This window comes from Psammomys obesus, unplaced genomic scaffold (genome assembly GCF_907164565.1).
Source record: "Psammomys obesus unplaced genomic scaffold, mPsaObe1.curated_primary_1811, whole genome shotgun sequence".
Lineage (NCBI taxonomy): Eukaryota > Metazoa > Chordata > Mammalia > Rodentia > Muridae > Psammomys > Psammomys obesus.
This window is the reverse complement of record NW_026586463.1, coordinates 4,245,408-4,264,416: the sequence shown is the minus strand read 5'-3', so window position 1 is coordinate 4,264,416 and position 19,009 is coordinate 4,245,408. Positions and strand designations below refer to the sequence as shown.

Here is a 19,009-nt window from a genome sequence, read left to right as displayed (position 1 = left end):
TCCTTTTTCCAGTTCCTCTCCCATGCCTTCAAACTTGTCCATCTCAATTGTTTATGCTCACTGAGTCAAGGTAGTTCTAACTCTCTCCGTGTGAGTGCAGGGCCGTGTACTTTGTGGGGCCCCACTGCTTGGGGCCTGAACTGAAGGAAACTGACTGTTCCTTCCCCAGAAGCCATCAGTTGCTGGTGGTCCCTCCCTTAGCACTGGGAATGTGTGAGCCCCAACCCCATCCATGCTGGCCTTTTAGATGGATGGCTCTAGCCCAGGACTTGCGCTGTCACAGCCTCAGTGAGGTCACATGTGCAACTGACCCATCATGTCAGGAAAGACCATTTCACTGAAGTCTTGCACTGCATCTGTCTCACATCCTTCCTCCTATCCTTCCCACAGATCCCTGAGCCTTGAGAGGAAGGGCCATGAAAGTGATGTCCCATTTAGGGCTGAGCACTCTGTGGTCTCTTACTCTCTGAACATTGGCTGCTTGTGCAGTTCAGTAGTAAGTATTATATACTGCAAAAAGAAGTTTCTCAGTTGAAGGCTGAGAGATGCACTAATCTGTGGTCTTAAAGGAATTACTTAGTAGGAGCTGGTTTAATCATAACCATTTCACAGGATAATAGTAGTGGGTTCAATTTCAGAAATTTGCTTGGTTTCTTATTGTTCAAGTGAAATCAAAATGACTTGTGATGATTAATCTCACTTGTCAATTACTTGGGATTTAAAAGCATCCCAGAAGCAAATCTCCTACTTTGTCTACGAGGGATTTTCTAGAACATATTACTGAAGTGGAAAGACCTGCCCTCAATGTGGGTGGCATGATTCCATGGGCTGGAGTTCCAAAACAGAAAGGAGAAAGGGAGGTAGGAGCAGCTTCACCTTCTCCCCCTCCTCCTGACTGTAGCTGCCATGTGACAAACAACCACCTCAAACCCCTGCCACCATGCCGCATCTGCTGTGTTGAACTGTCCACTGGAACCGTAAGACCAAATAAACCCTTCCCTGCTTAAGCTGATTTTGTCAGGGCATGCTGTCACTGAAGTGTGATAAATTATTTAACACATTGCTGTTGGAAGGAAATTGTTCTGCTCTTGTCTTCTATTATCAGAGATAAATCAGGAATCACATGTGTTCACAAATCCACTTCTGAATATAGTAAGCTCACAAGAAAGGAGAATGAAATGAAGGCTGCACTGCTGAATTCCGGTTCCTTCTCCTAGATACACTTCCACTTACCTTAGCTGTGTTCCTGTGCACAGCTTCTGTGGTTGCCACTATTCACTAATATAAATACTAACTCAGTGTACCTTTCACTTTCCACAAATTAAGGGAAGGAGGCAATTTTGCCCTCGTTACACTAGGCATAGCTCTTAACTGAGAAAATTGTGGAAGACTTAAAGACTGGAACCTTTTACTTAGAAACATAATTTTTAAAAAAATGTCAAAGAAAAGGTAAATTTAGGAAGTATCACCAATCAGCTCACTAATAACAAACCAATTATGAATTTGTTCCAGTCTGGCTTTAGCTAATCTATAATACAGTTTGTTAGTAAATACTATGCTACTACCTCCTCCCATTTCACTTTGGGAAGAAAGGCTGCTTTAGCAGGAATGAGAATGGCAAGTACTCCGCAGAAAGCCCATGTTTTCCAGTCATTGATGTGAAAGTTCAGTACTTTAACAAGTACTGTATCACAGAATTCCAACAAGGTTGAAAGAATTATAATTACCAGTAGTGAGAGCAAATATATATGTGTGTGTGTGTGTGTGTGTGTGTGTGTGTGTGTGTGTATCAATTAGACAGAAAAATAGTCAATATTAAGTGAAAAAGGTTACTATACAAATAAATATTGTGAAGAGCATGAATTCATTTAATAAACACTATACTGTTTATACTTAAATTAGAAATGTTTTTTAGTGTTTTCAGTTTTTAGCACAACACAATGAAAAGTCAAAAGTTACAAGACGATAAAAATTAAATGAAAAGAACATTTAGAGCAATATCCCTAGAATTATCATCAATTCTTGGATGACACAAACAATCAAGATTCTATTACTATGGGTAACACTGCTAAAATTGGTCATATTCACTTGGACACTAACAAAACATACGAATTTTATAACATTTAGTCAGAATCAGAATTCTCATATGCATTTTCACTAATGTTGGGGAACATTCTTAGGCCTTGCTTTCTTGCAGTTCTAAGTTGGTGCAAATGTTCTTTCATTTCTGGAGAAATATGGCAGATTCTTCCTTCTATGCCAGGCACTGCAATTACTCTTAATGGTTCACTTGATTCTTCCTCAAAGGCTAGAAATACAGTAAAACCAGTTAAAATATTCATGGTCTCCAAAATAAATATTTTAAAATCATAACTAAAGCTTTACTAGAAAACACAAAGTGAAATTTATAAACAATAGCGAAATTCTGTTTCTCCACCTTCACAATCAATATTTACCCACAAATAAAAGTACATTAAACATACGAAATCTATAGACAAAAATGCATCAATTCATTTTTACTATAAGCTATTGTATACTTAAATTACAAATGTTTGAGGAAATAAATATGCTTACCTTGATTTGAACATTATACAGTGTATGCACACATGAAAATATCACATGATACTTATAATACAATTTTATGTGTCCTTTTTTAAACTTTTTTAAAGTATTACAACATATTACCCCAAGTGGATTTATTTATTATATTTTTAATTTTTGAGAATTTTATACATGTGTACTATATTTACATCATTTCTACCTCTCTCTTTTCCTTGCAAAAACTCTCATCACACTACTCCCTCTCAAATTCATGATACTTCTTTAGTTTTTGTTAAATATATGGACTGTGTGTGTGTGACAGCCTGATGAACCATTTAGTGGTGATCATATGTGACAGTTGTCATTTTGTCTTCCACTTTACATTTTTGAAAAATAATTAGAGAAAAAGTATTGTCAGTATATTTAAAAGGAAAAAAAAACACCTGTGTTAAAAATAATAATTCAGGAGAGATCCCGGGTGACAGTGCCAATCTTACACTGTGTCTGATCAGGAGGACAACAGTGATTGCACAGTGACCTACAGACCGAACTGTGGGCTCCAAAACACCAGTGACTGTGATTTCCAGTGAGAGGAAACCCCCCGGTGAGGGAAACAAGTGGGCCTGGCCTCAGGTCACTCAGCTAACCCCTGGAAAAGTTCCTCAGTTCCCGCCAGCAATTGGTCTCCAGTGTCCAGTGTGCTTCACTCACTGGACAGTGAAAACCTTCTGGGTACTAGGGCATGCTGCTCCAGCCTCAGGCCTCCCGACCCTCCTGACCTCCCAGGAGCCATGGGAGCAACCCCAGAGACCAATCCAAAGCTCAACCTGTCTCTGTAGGGAGACCAACTAAACCTCTGGGCTCACTGGTTCTTTAAGAAGGCTGTGCCCAGCCAACAGTTCTGGGCAGCTGCAGCTCATTAATCTGAGAGCAAAAAATCAGTGGCAGGGCAGCTGTTTCTGTGACTTTCCCTGGTAAGAGGAGAGTCCCTGGGCTGCTGAGAAGGCCAGTTAGTCCATAGGATCATACACCTACGGAGAGCCCTGGCAATTCCCTGAGAACCATCTGCCAGTCTAAGATCATACCCACCAATCTGAGGAGGGTTCCTACGGGAACATCCAGCTTCCTGCTCAGGGCTTTTCATGCACTTCCCTTCCCCAGGACTCCAGTGGGCACCAAAAACTATCAGCCAATGCCAGAGACAACCAGATGGGTAGAGGCCAGTGTAAAAACACAATCAACGAAAGCCCAGGCAATATGACATCTCCAGAACCCAGTTATCCCAAAGCAACCAGCCCTGGATACCCTAGAAACTGACCCAAGAAAATGACCTTAAAGATATGCTTATGAAGATGATATCAGAGGAAACAAAATCTATAAAGAAATACAGAAAGATACAGTCAAACAGATTGAGCCATTAAGAGAGGAAATTAATAAGTCACTCAAAGAAATACAGGCAAACATAAAAAAACAGGTGAAAGAAATCAATAAAACAGTTCAAGATCTGAAGATGGAAACAATTTTTAAAAAGCACAAACTGAATAAATCCTAAAAAGATAGACCTTGAAGAAAACAGGAACTATAGTGATAAGCATCAACAATAGAATACAAGAGATGGAGGAAAGACTCTCAGGTGTAGAAGATACAATGGAAGAAATCAATCAAAGAAAATTTAAAATCTAAAAAATTCCTGACATAAAACATCCAGGAAATCAAGGACAACATAAAGAGGTGAAACCTAAGAATGATAGGAATACAGGAAAGAGAAGATTCCCAGCTCCAAGGCCCAGCAGAAATTTTCAATAAAATCATAGAAGAAAATTTCCCCAATCTAAAGAAAGAGATGCCTATCAGGATACAAGAGGCCTACAGAACACCAAATAGATTAGACCAGAAAAGAATATCATCTCACTACATAATAATAAAAAAAAAAAACACCAAATGTACAGAACAAAGAAAAAGTATTAAAAGCTTCAAGGGAAAAAGGCCAAGTAACATATAATGGTATAATGGCAAACCTGTCTGAATCACACCTAATCTTTAAGTAGAGACCATAAAAGCCAGAAGGACTTGGGCAGACATCTTGCAAATCCTAAGAAACCACAGATACCAGGCCAGGCTACTATACCCAGCAAAACTTTCAATCACCATAGATGGAGAAAACAAGATATTCATGACAAAACCAAATTTAAACACTATCTATGCACAAACCAAGCATTACAGAAGATAATAGAAAACTCCCACCCAAAGGAGTTAACTACCCCCCTCCAAAAAAAAAAAAAAAAAAAAAAAACGGGATATAAGTAACTTCATTACAACAAAACCAAAAGTAGACAAGCATACAAACATACTATCACAACCAACACCAAAATAAAAATAACTAACAGTCATTGGTCATTAATCTCTCAACACCAATGGACTCAACTCTCCAATAAAAAGACATGGACAAACAGAATGGATACATAAAAAAGACCCAACATTCTGCTGCATACTAAAAACACCTCAGCCACAGATATACATTGCCTGACAGTAAAGGGATAGAAGAAGGTTTTCCAAGCAAACAGACCCAAGAAGTAAGCTGGAGTAGCCATTCTAATATCTAATAAAAGACTTTCAACCAAAATTAATAAAAAGAGATGAGGAACTCTACTTCATGCTCATCAAAGGAAAACTCCAAGATGACATCTAAATTCTAAACACCTATGCCACAAATACAAGGACACCCACATTGTAAAGGAAACAATAAAGCTTAAACTACACAATGATCTCCACACATTAATAGTGGAAGACTTTAACAACCCACTCTCACCAACGGAAAGGTCAATGAAAGAGCAAGTAAACCAAGACATAAGGACACGAACAGATGTCATGAAGCAAATGGTCCTAACAGACATCTACAGAACTTTTCACCCAAACACAAAAGAATATACCCTCCTCTAAGAACCTTGTGGAACCCTTTCCAAAATTGACCATATAACTGGGCACAAGGCAAGCCTCAACAGATACAAGAGGACTGAAATAACACCTTGTATCCTATCAGAGCACCACGAACTAAAATAAAGCTGGACCTCAAAAACAAAAATAACAAGAAAACTACACATGGAAACTTAATAACTTTCTACTCAGTAAGAAATATGTCAGAGAAGAAATAAAGAAAGAAATTAAAGACTTCCTAAAATTCAATGAAAATAAGGTACAACATAACCAAACTTATGAGACACAATGAAAGCAGTTCTAAGAGGAAAGTTCATAGCAATAAGTGCCTTCATAAAGAGATTGGACATCTCAAAAAAGCAATTTAATAGCACATCTAAAAGCCCTAGGGGATTAAAAAAAAAAAGGCAGACACTCACAAGAAGAGTAGATGGCTGGAAAAAAATCAAACTCAGGGCTGAAATCAATAAATTAAAAACAAAGAGAACAATTCAAAGAATTAACAAAACCAAGAGCTGCTTCATTTAGAAACTCAACAAGATAAACAAACCCTTAGACAAACTAAATGGCAGAGAGACACTATCCAAATCAACAAAATCAAAAATGAAAAGAGAGACATAAAAACAGATACTGAGGAAATCCAAAGAATCATTAGGTCTTACTTCAAAAGCCTATGTGCCACAAAATTTGAAAATGTAAATGAAATGGATAATTTTCTTGATAGATTCCAGTTACCAAAATCGAATCAAGATCAGGTAAATAAATTAAATAGTCCTATATCCCCTAAGGAAATAGAAGCAGTCATCAAGTCTCACCCCGGCCCCCCTAAAAAAAAAACAAACAAAAAAAAACCACCCAGGGCCAGATGGGTTCAGTGCAGAATTCTACCAGACCTTCAAAAATGAGCTAATACCAATATTCATCAAACTATTCAACAAAATAGAAATGGAAAGAATATTACCAAACTCATTCTATAAAGCCACTGTCACCTAAACAACACAAAGACCAATAAAGAAGAGAATTTCAGACCAAATTCTCTTATGAACACTGTTGTAAAAGTACTCAATAAAATGCTCTCAAACCAAATCCTTGAACACATCAAAAATATCATTCACCATGGCCAAGTAGGCTTCATCCCAGGCATGCAGGGGTGGTTCAATATATGAAAATCCATCAATGTAATACACCATATAAACTGAATGGAAAAAAAACCTAATTGTCATCTCCTTAGATGACAAAAAAGCATTTGACAAAATCCACCACTTGTTCAGGTTTAAAGTTTTGGAGAGATCATAGATACAAGGCACATACCTAAACATAGTAAAGGCAATATACAGCAAGCCTATACTAACATCAAACCAAATGCAGAGAAACTTAAATTGATCCCACTGGAATAAGGGATAAGGCAAGGCTGCCCACTCTCTCCATATTTCTTCAATATAGTACTTGAAATACTAGCTAGAGCAATAGAGAAATTAAAAGGGGATACAAATTAGAAAGGAAGAAGTCAAAGTACCACTATTCCCACATGATATGATAGTATACAAAGTGACCCCAAAAATTCTACCATCCTACTGCTTCATCAAAGTGGCTGGATACAGAATTAACTTTAAAAAAATCAGTAGCCCTCCTGTATATAAAAGACAAATGAGCTGAGAATGAAATTTTAAAAAAGACTCTTCACAATAGCCACAGAAAACATAAAGTATCTTGGTATAACTCTAACCAAGCAAGTGAAAGACTTGTATGAGAAAAACTTCAAGTCTCTGAAGAAAGAAATTGAAGAAGATGGAAAGATCTCCCATGTTCATGAATCAGTAGGGTAAACATAGTGAAATGGCCATCTTACCAAAAGCAATCTACAGATTCAATGAAATCCCCATCAAAATACCAATACAATTTTCATAGACCTTGAAAGAACAATTATCAACTTCATATGGAAAAACAAAACAGAACTAAAGAATATCTAAAACAGTCCTGTACAATAAAAAGTCGTCTAGAGGTATCTCCCTCTCTTATCTCAAGCTATACTATAGAACTACAGAAATAAAAAATAATTGCATGGTACTGGCATAGAAAGAGACTGGTGGATCATACAAATCAAAGATCCAGAAATAAACCCACACACCTACTGACAATTGATTTTTGACAAAGCAGCAAAACCATACAATGGAAAAAAGATAGGATCTTCAACAAATGGTGCTGGTCTAACTGGATATTTATGTGTAACAAAATACAAATAGATCCATATTTATCACCCTGCACTAAGCTAAAGTCCAAATGGATCAACGATTTCAACATAAAACTAGACACACTAAATCTGCTAGAAGAAAAAGTAGGGAAGAGCCTTGAACTCATTGACACAGGAGTCAACTTCTTGAACAGAACATCAGTAGATCAAGCTGTAAGATCAACAATTAAATAGAAACTCACAAAAATGAACAGCTTCTTATGTAAGACAAAGGACACTGTCAACAAAACAAAATGCCATCCTACAGATTAGAAAAAGATCTCCACCAAGACTACATCTGACAGAGGGTTAATATCCAAAATATATAAGAACTCAAGAAATTAAAATCCAACAAACAAAATAATCCAATTTTTAAAATGTAGTACAGAGACAGTCCCTATTCCTCTTACTAGGGAACCTACTTGGATACTGAGCTGCCATGGGCTACATCTGAGCAGGGGTTCTAGGTTATATCCATGAATGGTCCTTGGTTGGGGTATCAGTCTCAGAAAAGACATCTATGTCCAGGTATTTTGGTACTATTGCTCTCCTTGTGGAGCACCTGCCCTCTCCAGGTCTTACTATCTCCCCCTTCTTTCATAAGATTCCCTGCACTCTGCCCAAAGTTTGGTTAAGAGTCTCAGTATCTGATTTGATACACTGTTGGATAGAGTCTTTCAGAGGCCCTCTCTGGTAGGTTCCTGTCCTGTTTCCTGTTTTCTCCTTCCAATGTCTATCCCGTTTGTCGTTCAGAGTGAGGATTGATCATCCTACCCAGGGTCCTCCTTCTTGATTACCTTCTTTAGGTGTACAGATTTTTGTATGTATGTCCTATATTATATGTCTACTATCCACTTATAAGTGAGTATATACCATGTGTATCTTTCTGCTTCTGGATTACCTCACTCAGGATGATCTTTTCTAGTTCCCACCAATTGTCTACAAATTTCATGATTTCCTTGTTTTTAGTTGCTGAGTAGTATTCCATTGTGTAAATGTACCACAATTTCTATATCCATTCCTCCATTGAGGAACATCTGGGTTGTTTCCACGTTCTGGCTATTACGAATAAAGCAGCTACAAACATGATTGAACAAATGTCCTTGTGGTGTACTTGAGCATATTTTGAGCATATATGCCTAGGAGTAGTATATCTGGATTTTGAGAAAGCACTATTCCTAATTGTCTGAGAAAGTGCCAGACTGATTTCGAAAGTGTTTGTACAAGTTTAGATTCCCACCAGCAGTGGAGGAGGGTTCTCCTTTTTCCACATCCTCCCCAGCATGTGTTGGCACTTGAGTTTTTGATCTTAGTCATTCTAATGGGTGTAAGGTGAAATTTCAGGGTCACTTTGATTTGCATTTCCCTGATGACTAAGGACATTGAACATTTCTTTGAGTGTTTCTCTGCCACTTTATATTCCTCTACAGAGAATTCTCTGTTTAGCTCTGTACCCTATTTTTTAATTAGATTAATTGATTTGATGCTTTTTAACTTCTTGAGTTCTTTATATATTTTGGATATTAGCCCTCTGTCAGATACAGGGTTGGTGAAGATCGTTTCCCAGTCCTGACCACCCCCTACCCTCCCACCCCTGATGGGGGAGCAGCCTTGCCAGGTCACAGAGGAGGACAATGTAGCCAGTCCTGATGAGACCTGATAAGCTAGGGTCAGATGGAAGGGGAGGGGGACCTCCCCTATAGTGGACTTGGAGAAGGGCAGGGGAGAAAATGTGGGAGGGGGAATGGGTTTGGGAGTGAATGAGGGAGGGGGCCACAGCTGGGATACAAAGTGAATAAACTGTAATTAATATAAAAAATAAAAATTCAAGTAAAAATAAAAATGCAGCACAGAGCTAATCAGAGGATCCTCAACAGAGCAATACTGAATGGTGCAGAAACATTTAAAGAAATGTTCAACCTCCTTAGTCTTCAGAAAAATGCAAATCAAAACGACCCTGAGATTTCACCTTATTCCCATCAGAATGGCTAAGATCAAAAACTCAAGTGACAGCACATGCTGGCAAGGATTTGGAGAAAGGGAACACTTCTCCATTGCTGGTGGGAGTGCAAACTTGTACAACCACTTTGGAATCAATTTGGCACTTTCTCAGACAATTGGGAATAGTGCTACCTCAAGACCCTGCCATACCGCTACTGGGCATATACCCAAAAGATGTTCCACCCTATGTCCATATGTCTATACCACAAGCACATTTGCTCAACTATGTTCATAGTCGCTTTATCCATAACAGCCCGACTCTGGAAACAACCTTCATGCCCTCAACCAAAGAATGTATACAGAAATCATGGTACATTTAGTATACTACTATTAAAAAGAAGGAAATCATGCAATTTGCAGCAAATGGATGGAACTAGAAAAGATCATCCTGAGTGAGGTAACCTAGAACCAGAAAGACACACATGGTAAATACTCACTTATAAGCAGATATTAACCATATAATACAGGATAACCATACCACAATCCACAGACCTAAAGAGGCTAAATAATAAGGAGGAGCCTAGGGAGGATGCTTAACTTTCATCCAGAAGGGCAGAATATACACCAAAAGCAGTTGAAGAGAGGAAACAGGACAGAAGCCAACCATAGATGTCCTCTGAAAGACTCCACCAAGCATGGGATCAAAGCAGATCTAAGACTCACAGCCAATCTTTCGGTATAGCACAGGAAGTCTTATGGAAGAAAGGAGTGGCAGAAGGACCTGGAGGGAACAAAAGCTCCACAAGGAGGCCAACAGAACCAACAAATCTGGGCCCAGGGGGTCCTGAAGAAATTGATGCACCAACCAAGGACCATGCATGGGGTGACCTAGACCCCCTGTTCAGATGTAGCCAATAGGCAGCTCAATCTTCATGCAGGTTCCCTAGTAAGGGAAATAGGGTGTCTCTGACATGGGCTTTATTGCCTGCTTTTTGATCACTTTCCCCTAGTGGTGTGGTCTTGACAGACCACAGAGGAAGAGCATACAGGCAGTCCTAATGAGACTTGATAGGCTGGGGCCATATGGTAAGAGAGGATGTCTCCCCTTTCTGAGGTCTAGGGGGAGAGCAGAGAGAACAGGGAGAGATAAGAGAGGGAGAGGAGAGGAGGATGTAAAGTTAATAAATTATAAAAAAACAAATTTGAATTTAAAAACATAAATAAAAGTTCAAAGAAATAATTAAATTTACTTCTAAGAAGTATAATCATAACTTTTAGAACTTGGATATATTTAGGAATGTAATTATTTATCAAAGAATCATCCAATTATAAAACGAATTATAGTTCGATAAGATTTGCCTTGGATTGTTGTTAAAGTGACCTTATAAAAAGAATTAAGCTCCTAAACTCAATCAATAAATGGTGATCTATATGCCAAAGTACAGTGTTTAACAAGACAAGACAAAATGTTTAATTGGACAGAAGTAAGCTAATTTGACAAGTTATAATTTCCATTATATTGTGACATAAATGCTGCAAAAGTAGCTGAAGATTGTGAAGCAGAAAAACCTGAAAAGGATAGGATTTCCTAGACCATGTCTGTTCTCCATAGCTTTGGATGCCAGTTTCTTCTTTGTAACTGTAGTCCCTTGCATCTGTCTTTTTACCTTGGAAAAATAAAAATCAGCCTTTATTTTCTTCACATATCCTCAGATACCAGAATGCCCATCTAAAGACCAGAGTCTAAGAAAATTTTACTCAAAAAGCAGTACATGAAACATACTATCACCTGTTTTTGATGGTGACTTGTTTGTTGTCGTAATCAAACTCATTCTATGGCCTGAAACACACTTCTTCTTTCCTTGCACAATTTTTATTGATTCGAAGTGATTCATGACGACTGTAGATAGCACCTGTGCCGTTTCAGTGTCAAACAATCGAGGGCAATTTTTAAACATACTGTAACCATCTTTCCCCTGAAATACAAAAACAAAATTCAGTCTTCTAAACCAGAAATAATAAATATATCAAATACATATTTTAAATTCACTTCAATATTTAAAGTAATTCCTTAGCTTTGTGCATAAAAACATTATTTTCTTAAATCTAAGTTAATATACTTTAAATTATTGTCCTAATCCATAAATCTAGAAATGATGGCTGTGATCATGGTGTCCTGGCTCTACTGTTAAACTGCCGTGAGAATAGGCCATCTACAATCTCTCAAGTCGGTGTGAAAGAAATCAAGTTAACCTAAAGGGAGTATTTAGAATAATACTGAAGAACTTAATCTGCAACTTTTTCGTTAAGAAACTTTTTCTTTAATCTGAAACTTTTTTTTAAGACAGGGTTTCTCTGTGTAGTCCTGGCTGTCCTAGAACTCACTCTGAAGACTAGGCTGCCCTTGAACTCAGAGATCTGCCTGCCTCTGCCTCCCGAGAGCTGGAACTGAAGGTGTGTGCCACAGGCACTGGCTCTGATCTGGAACTCACTATGCATCTTACAAGTTCGTTGCACTTGGTACTTGGGATCAAATAGAGACGAACACACTGAATTCATATGTGAAGTCCTTAAAATTCCATCATCTAAATTTCATTATAAGCGACAAACTATGATATAAGTAATTAAAATATGTCTGAGATAGAAATATTAAATGTTTTAGGAATATTTATTACTAAATTTGAATTTAGCAATCCATGACAGCACTTTAGGCTACACATTTCTGGCTACATTTGCTAGTCATTTAGGGAACAGAATTGGTATGCATGGATTTTAGATGGTCTGTGAATATGAATTTTTAAATGTAATCATGCTTATATACCGTGAGATAAATTTAATTCAATTCATGAAGCATAAAAACACAATGGAAACATTCATTATTTTCTGAGGGTCTGAAATCATCAAAGGAAACTTAAATGTATGTGGACATGAGCATGTTTATTAGCATCAAACAATGAATTTGCTTAAAACATTTCAAAAGAAACTAATCTCACATTTGCAATGTACTCCTTAATGGCCAGAAGATAGACTTGCTTTTTCCGCAGGTACTGTCCTTGCACTTTCACAGTGTCTCTTATGACTCGGTGTCCTGGTTCTGCATCTGGATCAAATCCGAATTCTATCCCAGCAACTTGAGGAAACCTTAACAGTAAAAGTAACTTGTCATGTAATTCTACAAAATCCTGACTACAAGTGAGAGAATGCCAGAACTTAAGTTACCATCTCTCTTTATGCTATGTGACAGGTAAGATACACACAAGCTGTGTGCATCTGAACAGAACATGTCAAGTGGCCTTTGGTTTCAAAAGGTCAAACAATAAAAGCAACTCTAAGTAATTCTATCCTTATTTCCTTGTATGCAAAGAGAAACTAAAAAATTTCTATTCTCCTACAACTTGGAAGTACTGTGAGATTGTTGCCCAATTTCCATCCTTAGTTACTTAAGAAATACAATGATAAAATAGACAAGTAAATGTTTCTTTAAAATTCTAACTACAGCCTCTAGTAAACTTTAGAAACACCTGACTCCTATGAATACATACTATTATGCCAATGCTAAGAAATGACTAGTCGGGCTTGGTAACACCGACCTGTAATCCTGTCTATTTGAGAGAGTGAGGCAAGGGGATCATAAATTCAAGACCAGCATGGATTACAAGTGAATCTGAGGTCATTCTGGGAAACTTGGTGAGGTCTTGGCTCAAAATAAAAAATGGGGCAGGGAGAGAGCTATAACTCAGTGCTAAAATGTTCTTAAATATATGAGGCTAACAAGATTGTTCTAATACAAATCTGCCATTGGGACTATTGTCATCTATTATGTATCAGTCTTAGGGGCTAAGATCAAGTGAAGAACACTGTTGTCTAGCTTACAAAATGCTTATAGTAGGAAACAAATGATTCACCCAGACAGATAATTAAGAGAAGGTAAGCCCTGGCTGTGAGAGCATTTCCCAGGAAAACAGATACTGGGGGAAGCAAGCCCTGCCCCAAGGGTAAAGCTAAGCAACTCTCCAGTACTTTTTCCCGCAACTGTCCCCACTGCTCCCTTCAGCTCTCTGATAACTTGGAGGTAACACTGGTGACCTTCAGGCCTCCTCCCTGCCCTGGTCTACATCTGCTTTCTCTCTCCTGCTGCATCTATCCTTTCTTTTAGGTATCATACTAAGAAGCTTGGGCAGAGGTCATGGAATTTTATGAAAGAAGAAGGAGATAGAAAGACTTGGAGAGGACAGGAGCTACGAAGAGAGACCAACAGAGCCAAAACAAACAAACAAACAAAAAAAAAAAAAAACTGAGCCCTGGGAGCCCTGAAGAGACTGATACCCCAACCAAGGACAATGCATGGAAAGGACCTAAAACCCCAGCTCAGATGTAGCCCATAGACTCAATATCCAAGTGGAGTCCCTAGTAAGGGGAACAGAGGATGAACTCAGTGACAGGCTCTCTGATCACTTACCCCTGAGGAGGTGGGGGGGGGGGGGGTGCAGCCTTGCCAGGCCACAGAGGAGGGCAATGCAACTAGTCATGATGAGACCTGATAGGCTAGGGTCAAATAGAAGGAGAGGAGGACTTCCCCTATCAGTGGACTAGGGGAGGGGCATAGGGGGAGAAAAAGGAGGGAAGGTGAGATTGGGAGGAAAAAAAGAAATCAAACAGAAGAAGAAAAGGCAGAAGCAGCACCCTCTGGCCTGTTTTGGGGCACCAATATGTACCAAGTTCTATGCAGTTATCATGTCGATCATAAAATGATATGCTGAATTAGCACAATTAATACTCAGTATAGCCTTGTTAGGACTAGAATTATGGTTAGAAGGAAATTCCATAATATGCCTCTTTCTGACCTTTGATGTAGTGGAAACTTGCTAAACAAAGAATTAAAAAAAAACATAGGTATAAACCTGCTATAACAATATATTTATATGGTTTGCAATTCCTCAACCATAGTATTTTAAAATGTAGTATAGAACATAATTATGAATTATTTATGTTCAGTTAAAGAAACTGTTGTGGAAAAAAATCTTTACCAACCCTACATCTGACAGGGATAATATCTAAAAAATATAAAGAACCCAAGAAATTAAAATCCAACAAACAATGATCCAATTAAAAACAGGGTACAGAGCTAAACAAAGAATTCACAACAGAACAATATTGAATGGTGCAGAAACATTTAAAGAAATGCTCAACCTCCTTAGTCATCAGGAAAAAGCAAATCAAAACGACCCTGAGATTCCATCTTACATCCATTAAAATGGCTAAGATCAAAAACTCAAGTGACAGCACATGCTGGCAAGAATGTGGAGAAAGGGAACACTTCTCCATTGCTGGTGGGAGTGCAAACTTGTACAACCACTTTGGAAATCAATCTGGCACTTTCTCAGACAATTGGGAATAGTGCTACCTCAAGACCCCACCATACCACTGCTGGGCATATACCCAAAAGATGTTCCATTGTACGTCCATATGTCCATAAAACAAGCACATTTGCTCAACTATGTTCATAGCCGCTTTATCCATAATAGCCCAACTCTGGAAACAACCTTCATGCCCCTCAACCAAAGAATGTATACAGAAATCATGGTACATTTACACAATGGTATACTATTATTAAAAAGAAGGAAATCATGCAATTTGCAGCAAATGGATGGAACTAGAAAAGATCATCCTGAGTGAGGTAACCTAGAATCAGAAAGATACACATGGTATACTCACTTATGTTAGCCACATAATACAGGAAAGCCATACTACAATCCACAGACCTAAAGGAGGATGATGCTTAATTCTCATTCAGAAGGGCAAATAGAATAGACACAGGAAGGAGTGAAGAGTGGGAACAGGATGGGAGCCTACCATAGATGTTTTCTAAAAGACTCCACCCAGCAATGGATCAAAGCAGATGCTAAATCTCACAGAAAACTTTGGGCAGAGTGCTGGGAGTCTTATGGATCAGTGGGGGGTTGTAAAGACTTGGAGGGGACAGGAGCTCCACAACAAAGCCAACAAATCTGTGTCCAGGGGCTGCCTGCAGAAACTAATGCACCAACTAAGGACCATGTGTGGATAGAACTTAGATGCCCTGCTCAGATGTAGCCAATAGGCAGCTCAGTCTCCATGTAGGTGCGCTAGTAACTGAACATAAATAATTCATAATTATGTTCTATACTACATTTTAAAATACTATGCTAGTAAGGGAGCAGGAGCTGTCTCTGACATGGACTTTATTGCCTGCCTCTTTGATTACTTCCGCCTGGTGGGGTGGCTTTGCCAGGCCACAGAGGAAGAAGATGCTGACCTTCCTGATGAGACTTGATAGGCCAGGGTCAGATGGTAGGAGAGGAGGTCTCCCCATCTCTGTGGACTAGGGGAGGGGAAAAGGGGGAAGAGGGAGGGTGGGACAGGAAAGAGGTGAGGGAAGGGGTTACCGTCGGGATATAAGGTGAATACATTATAAAAATAAATTTAAAAAAAGAATAAAGCTGCTATGAACATTTTAAAAAAGAAACTTCAGAAGGTCTGGATAGCTCAATTGATAAAAAAGAAACTTTTAGTTGAAAAACAAACACCTTAGGCTTCCAATATGCTTCTAAATCACTAATATAATCTTATTGACACCTACATACACACTCTGCCAAACCACAGAAACAACACAATGAAAATGAGAAGAAAAAAAAGCCACATGGTTTCACGAGCAGAAAATAAAAAGTAAATTAATTTCCATAAAATCAGAGCAAAGTGATTAGTAGACATAAAAGAAAGATTTTAAAATTAAAACCTCATAGTAGTGGGCCATAGCTGATGATATTATAATCAGTAATTATAACAGATGTTGACAAGAAGCAGGTTTGGCTAAATAAAGACCAACAATGAAAAGGAATAATGCAGGTTTGATAAGATATCAAAGAATTAGAAACAAAACCAAACATTCTTCTCTATCTTCCACCAATTTAAGAGGCAAACAGGCGGGAAAGAAAGGAGAAAGAAGAAAATAAGGGACAGGAGGAAACAAGAAGAGAGGATGGCAGGGAGAATAAAGAAATGGAGGAAAGGAGGGAAGAAGGGAGAGAAGGAAAGTCTAAACAATTTTAGGTTCATTAACGATGTTTACACAATCACAGTTTGCAACCCTATTGTGGGTCCTAAGAGTGCTGTACCCACCAACACCATTAAGTCCATCACTTCTGGGCAGGGTGAATGGGATAATAAGTGAGGCTTCTGAAAAGTGAAATTGTCATATGCGGGTCCAGAAAAGAATGAGAATTTAAGAAGAAAGCAGGAAACAACCTAGGAACCTGCCACAGAGGGCCTCTGAAAGGCTCTGCCCTGCAGACTATCAAAGAGGCTGAGACTTTATGACAAACTGTTGGGTAGAGTGCATGGAATCTTATGTAAGAAGTGTATTTCCTACTTCTTACAGGTTATAGAGAGGACAGGAACCCCTTAAGGAGAGCAACAGAACTAGAAGATTTGAACACAGGGGTCTTCCCAGAGACCCATACTCCAACCAAGTACCAGGCATGGAGATAACCTAGAACCCCTGTGCAGATGTAATCCATGGCAATTTAGTGTCCAAGTGGGTTACATAGTAACGGGAAGAGGGACTTCCTCTGACACAATCTGATATGCCTGCTCTTTGATCACCTCCCCCTGAGGAGAGAGCAGTCTTACCAAGCCACAGAAGATGACAATGCAGCCACTCCTGATGTGATCTGATAGACTAAGATCAGAAGGAAGGAGAGGAGGACCTCCCCTATCAGTGGACTTGGGGAGGGGCATGCATGAAGAAGGGGTAGGGAGGGTGGGACCAGGAGGGGAGGAGGGAGGGACTTATGGGGGGATACAACGTGAATAAAGTGTAAAAAAATTTATATATATATATAATAAAAAAAGATATCACTGAGCTAGCAGTACGTTTACTAAATTTTTAAAAGTCCACCAGCTACCATCATGACAGATTCACTAAGGAGCATCCAGGTGGAAAACTTCAAAGGTCCTCTAGTTCTGGGTGCCAAGAAAGGAAAGGTAACCACCAAAACTGAAAGAAGGGCCTCATCCCCCACATTCAGCCCCGGTGCAATGTGATGGTGGCAGCAACAGGTACTTTAAGAACCAGCAATGAAAGTGAACTTGTTCTCTCTGATTGTCAACTCAGCTAAACACTTATCATGGGGTACTTGAATAAGGCCATTGAAGTGCATGGTAACTAAAGTCTTTCTTTCCATCTATATGACTGAAAAGATGATCCCCAAGGACACAGAAATCTTGAGACATATTGGCTGTGATAAAAAACTCAAGAACGTGAACCCATAAATTTATAAGTTTATAACTTATGAACTATGGCCCCTGACTGAAATGCTGGAGTGAGATATTTGCAAGATGAAGTTAATTATAAATGCAGCTTTATTGGAAGGAGCTCTTAGCTGTTCAGAGAGAGGGGAAGAAGGGGAGAGGGAGGGAAAAGGAGAGGAAGAGGAAGAAAGAGAGGAGAGGGGCAAGGAACCAAAATGTCTGTATTATATATTGACAGGAAGCCCCTGCCCCTAGTCTGGAAAGTTCAAGGTAGAGAGCAGGGTATGCTCTGAAAACAAACACTCCCCTTTGCCTATATTAATATTAACATAGGAATCACTCTGAAAAGTGAACACAGATAGACCTCAGCCTGAATCAAAGACTGTCTACCATGCAGCACCAAGAAGGATGCTAAGAACTATAATACTACAAACAGACCCAGCATCCCCCAGAGCAAGGCTGGACCAGCAGCCTGAATCTGAGCAGGCTACTGCCTACTGAACAACACTGTTAACACTCACTAGGAAACTGAAGTGGGACCAGAGGCTCACAAAATTCTATTCAAAATGTCCAGAGGAAAATCCAAAACTATTCAGGAAAAGAAGAAAACCCAGGGAAACACCAAAGCTCAAGGGGAAAGGAAGCCAATGCTGAAATGACACAGATAGTGAAACTTTCAAAACTATAAAGCAGCCATTAAAAACATGCTCAGGCAAGCAATGACACCATTTTTTTTAAACCAGTGGAATAGTAGAAAGTACCTGCACTTAAATATAACAGAGAAACAGGAACTGAGGAGGTAGCTCAGGCCACATACTCTTCAGGACCTAAATTCTATCCTCAGACTTCTCCAGGTATATGGTATATGGTATATGGTATATGGTATATGGTATATGATATATATATATCCAGGTATAGCAGCAGCAGGTGTCTGTAACTCTAGTACTTGGAGAATGAGACAGTTACATCCCTGAAGTTAACTGACTAACCAAACTAATGAACTCCAGATCAATGAAGGACCCTGCCTTAGATAGATAGATAGATAGATAGATAGATAGATAGATAGATAGATAG

The 19,009-nt window shown here is 38.8% G+C and overlaps 1 protein-coding gene across 1 annotated transcript in view; it reads right to left on the bottom strand.

Annotated features, from left to right (window-relative positions):
* Positions 1 to 2,123: 2,123 nt before the first annotated feature.
* LOC129672424 (trifunctional nucleotide phosphoesterase protein YfkN-like) overlaps positions 2,124 to 19,009 on the bottom strand; it is a 60,708-nt gene continuing 43,822 nt past the window's right edge. Inside the window, exons 6-8 of the mRNA XM_055601875.1 lie at positions 12,640 to 12,787; positions 11,436 to 11,622; positions 2,124 to 2,308 (exon numbers count right to left, since the gene is read on the bottom strand). Of these exons, the coding sequence (XP_055457850.1) occupies positions 2,124 to 2,308; positions 11,436 to 11,622; positions 12,640 to 12,787 (520 nt within the window). The remainder of the gene's footprint in view (positions 2,309 to 11,435; positions 11,623 to 12,639; positions 12,788 to 19,009) is intronic.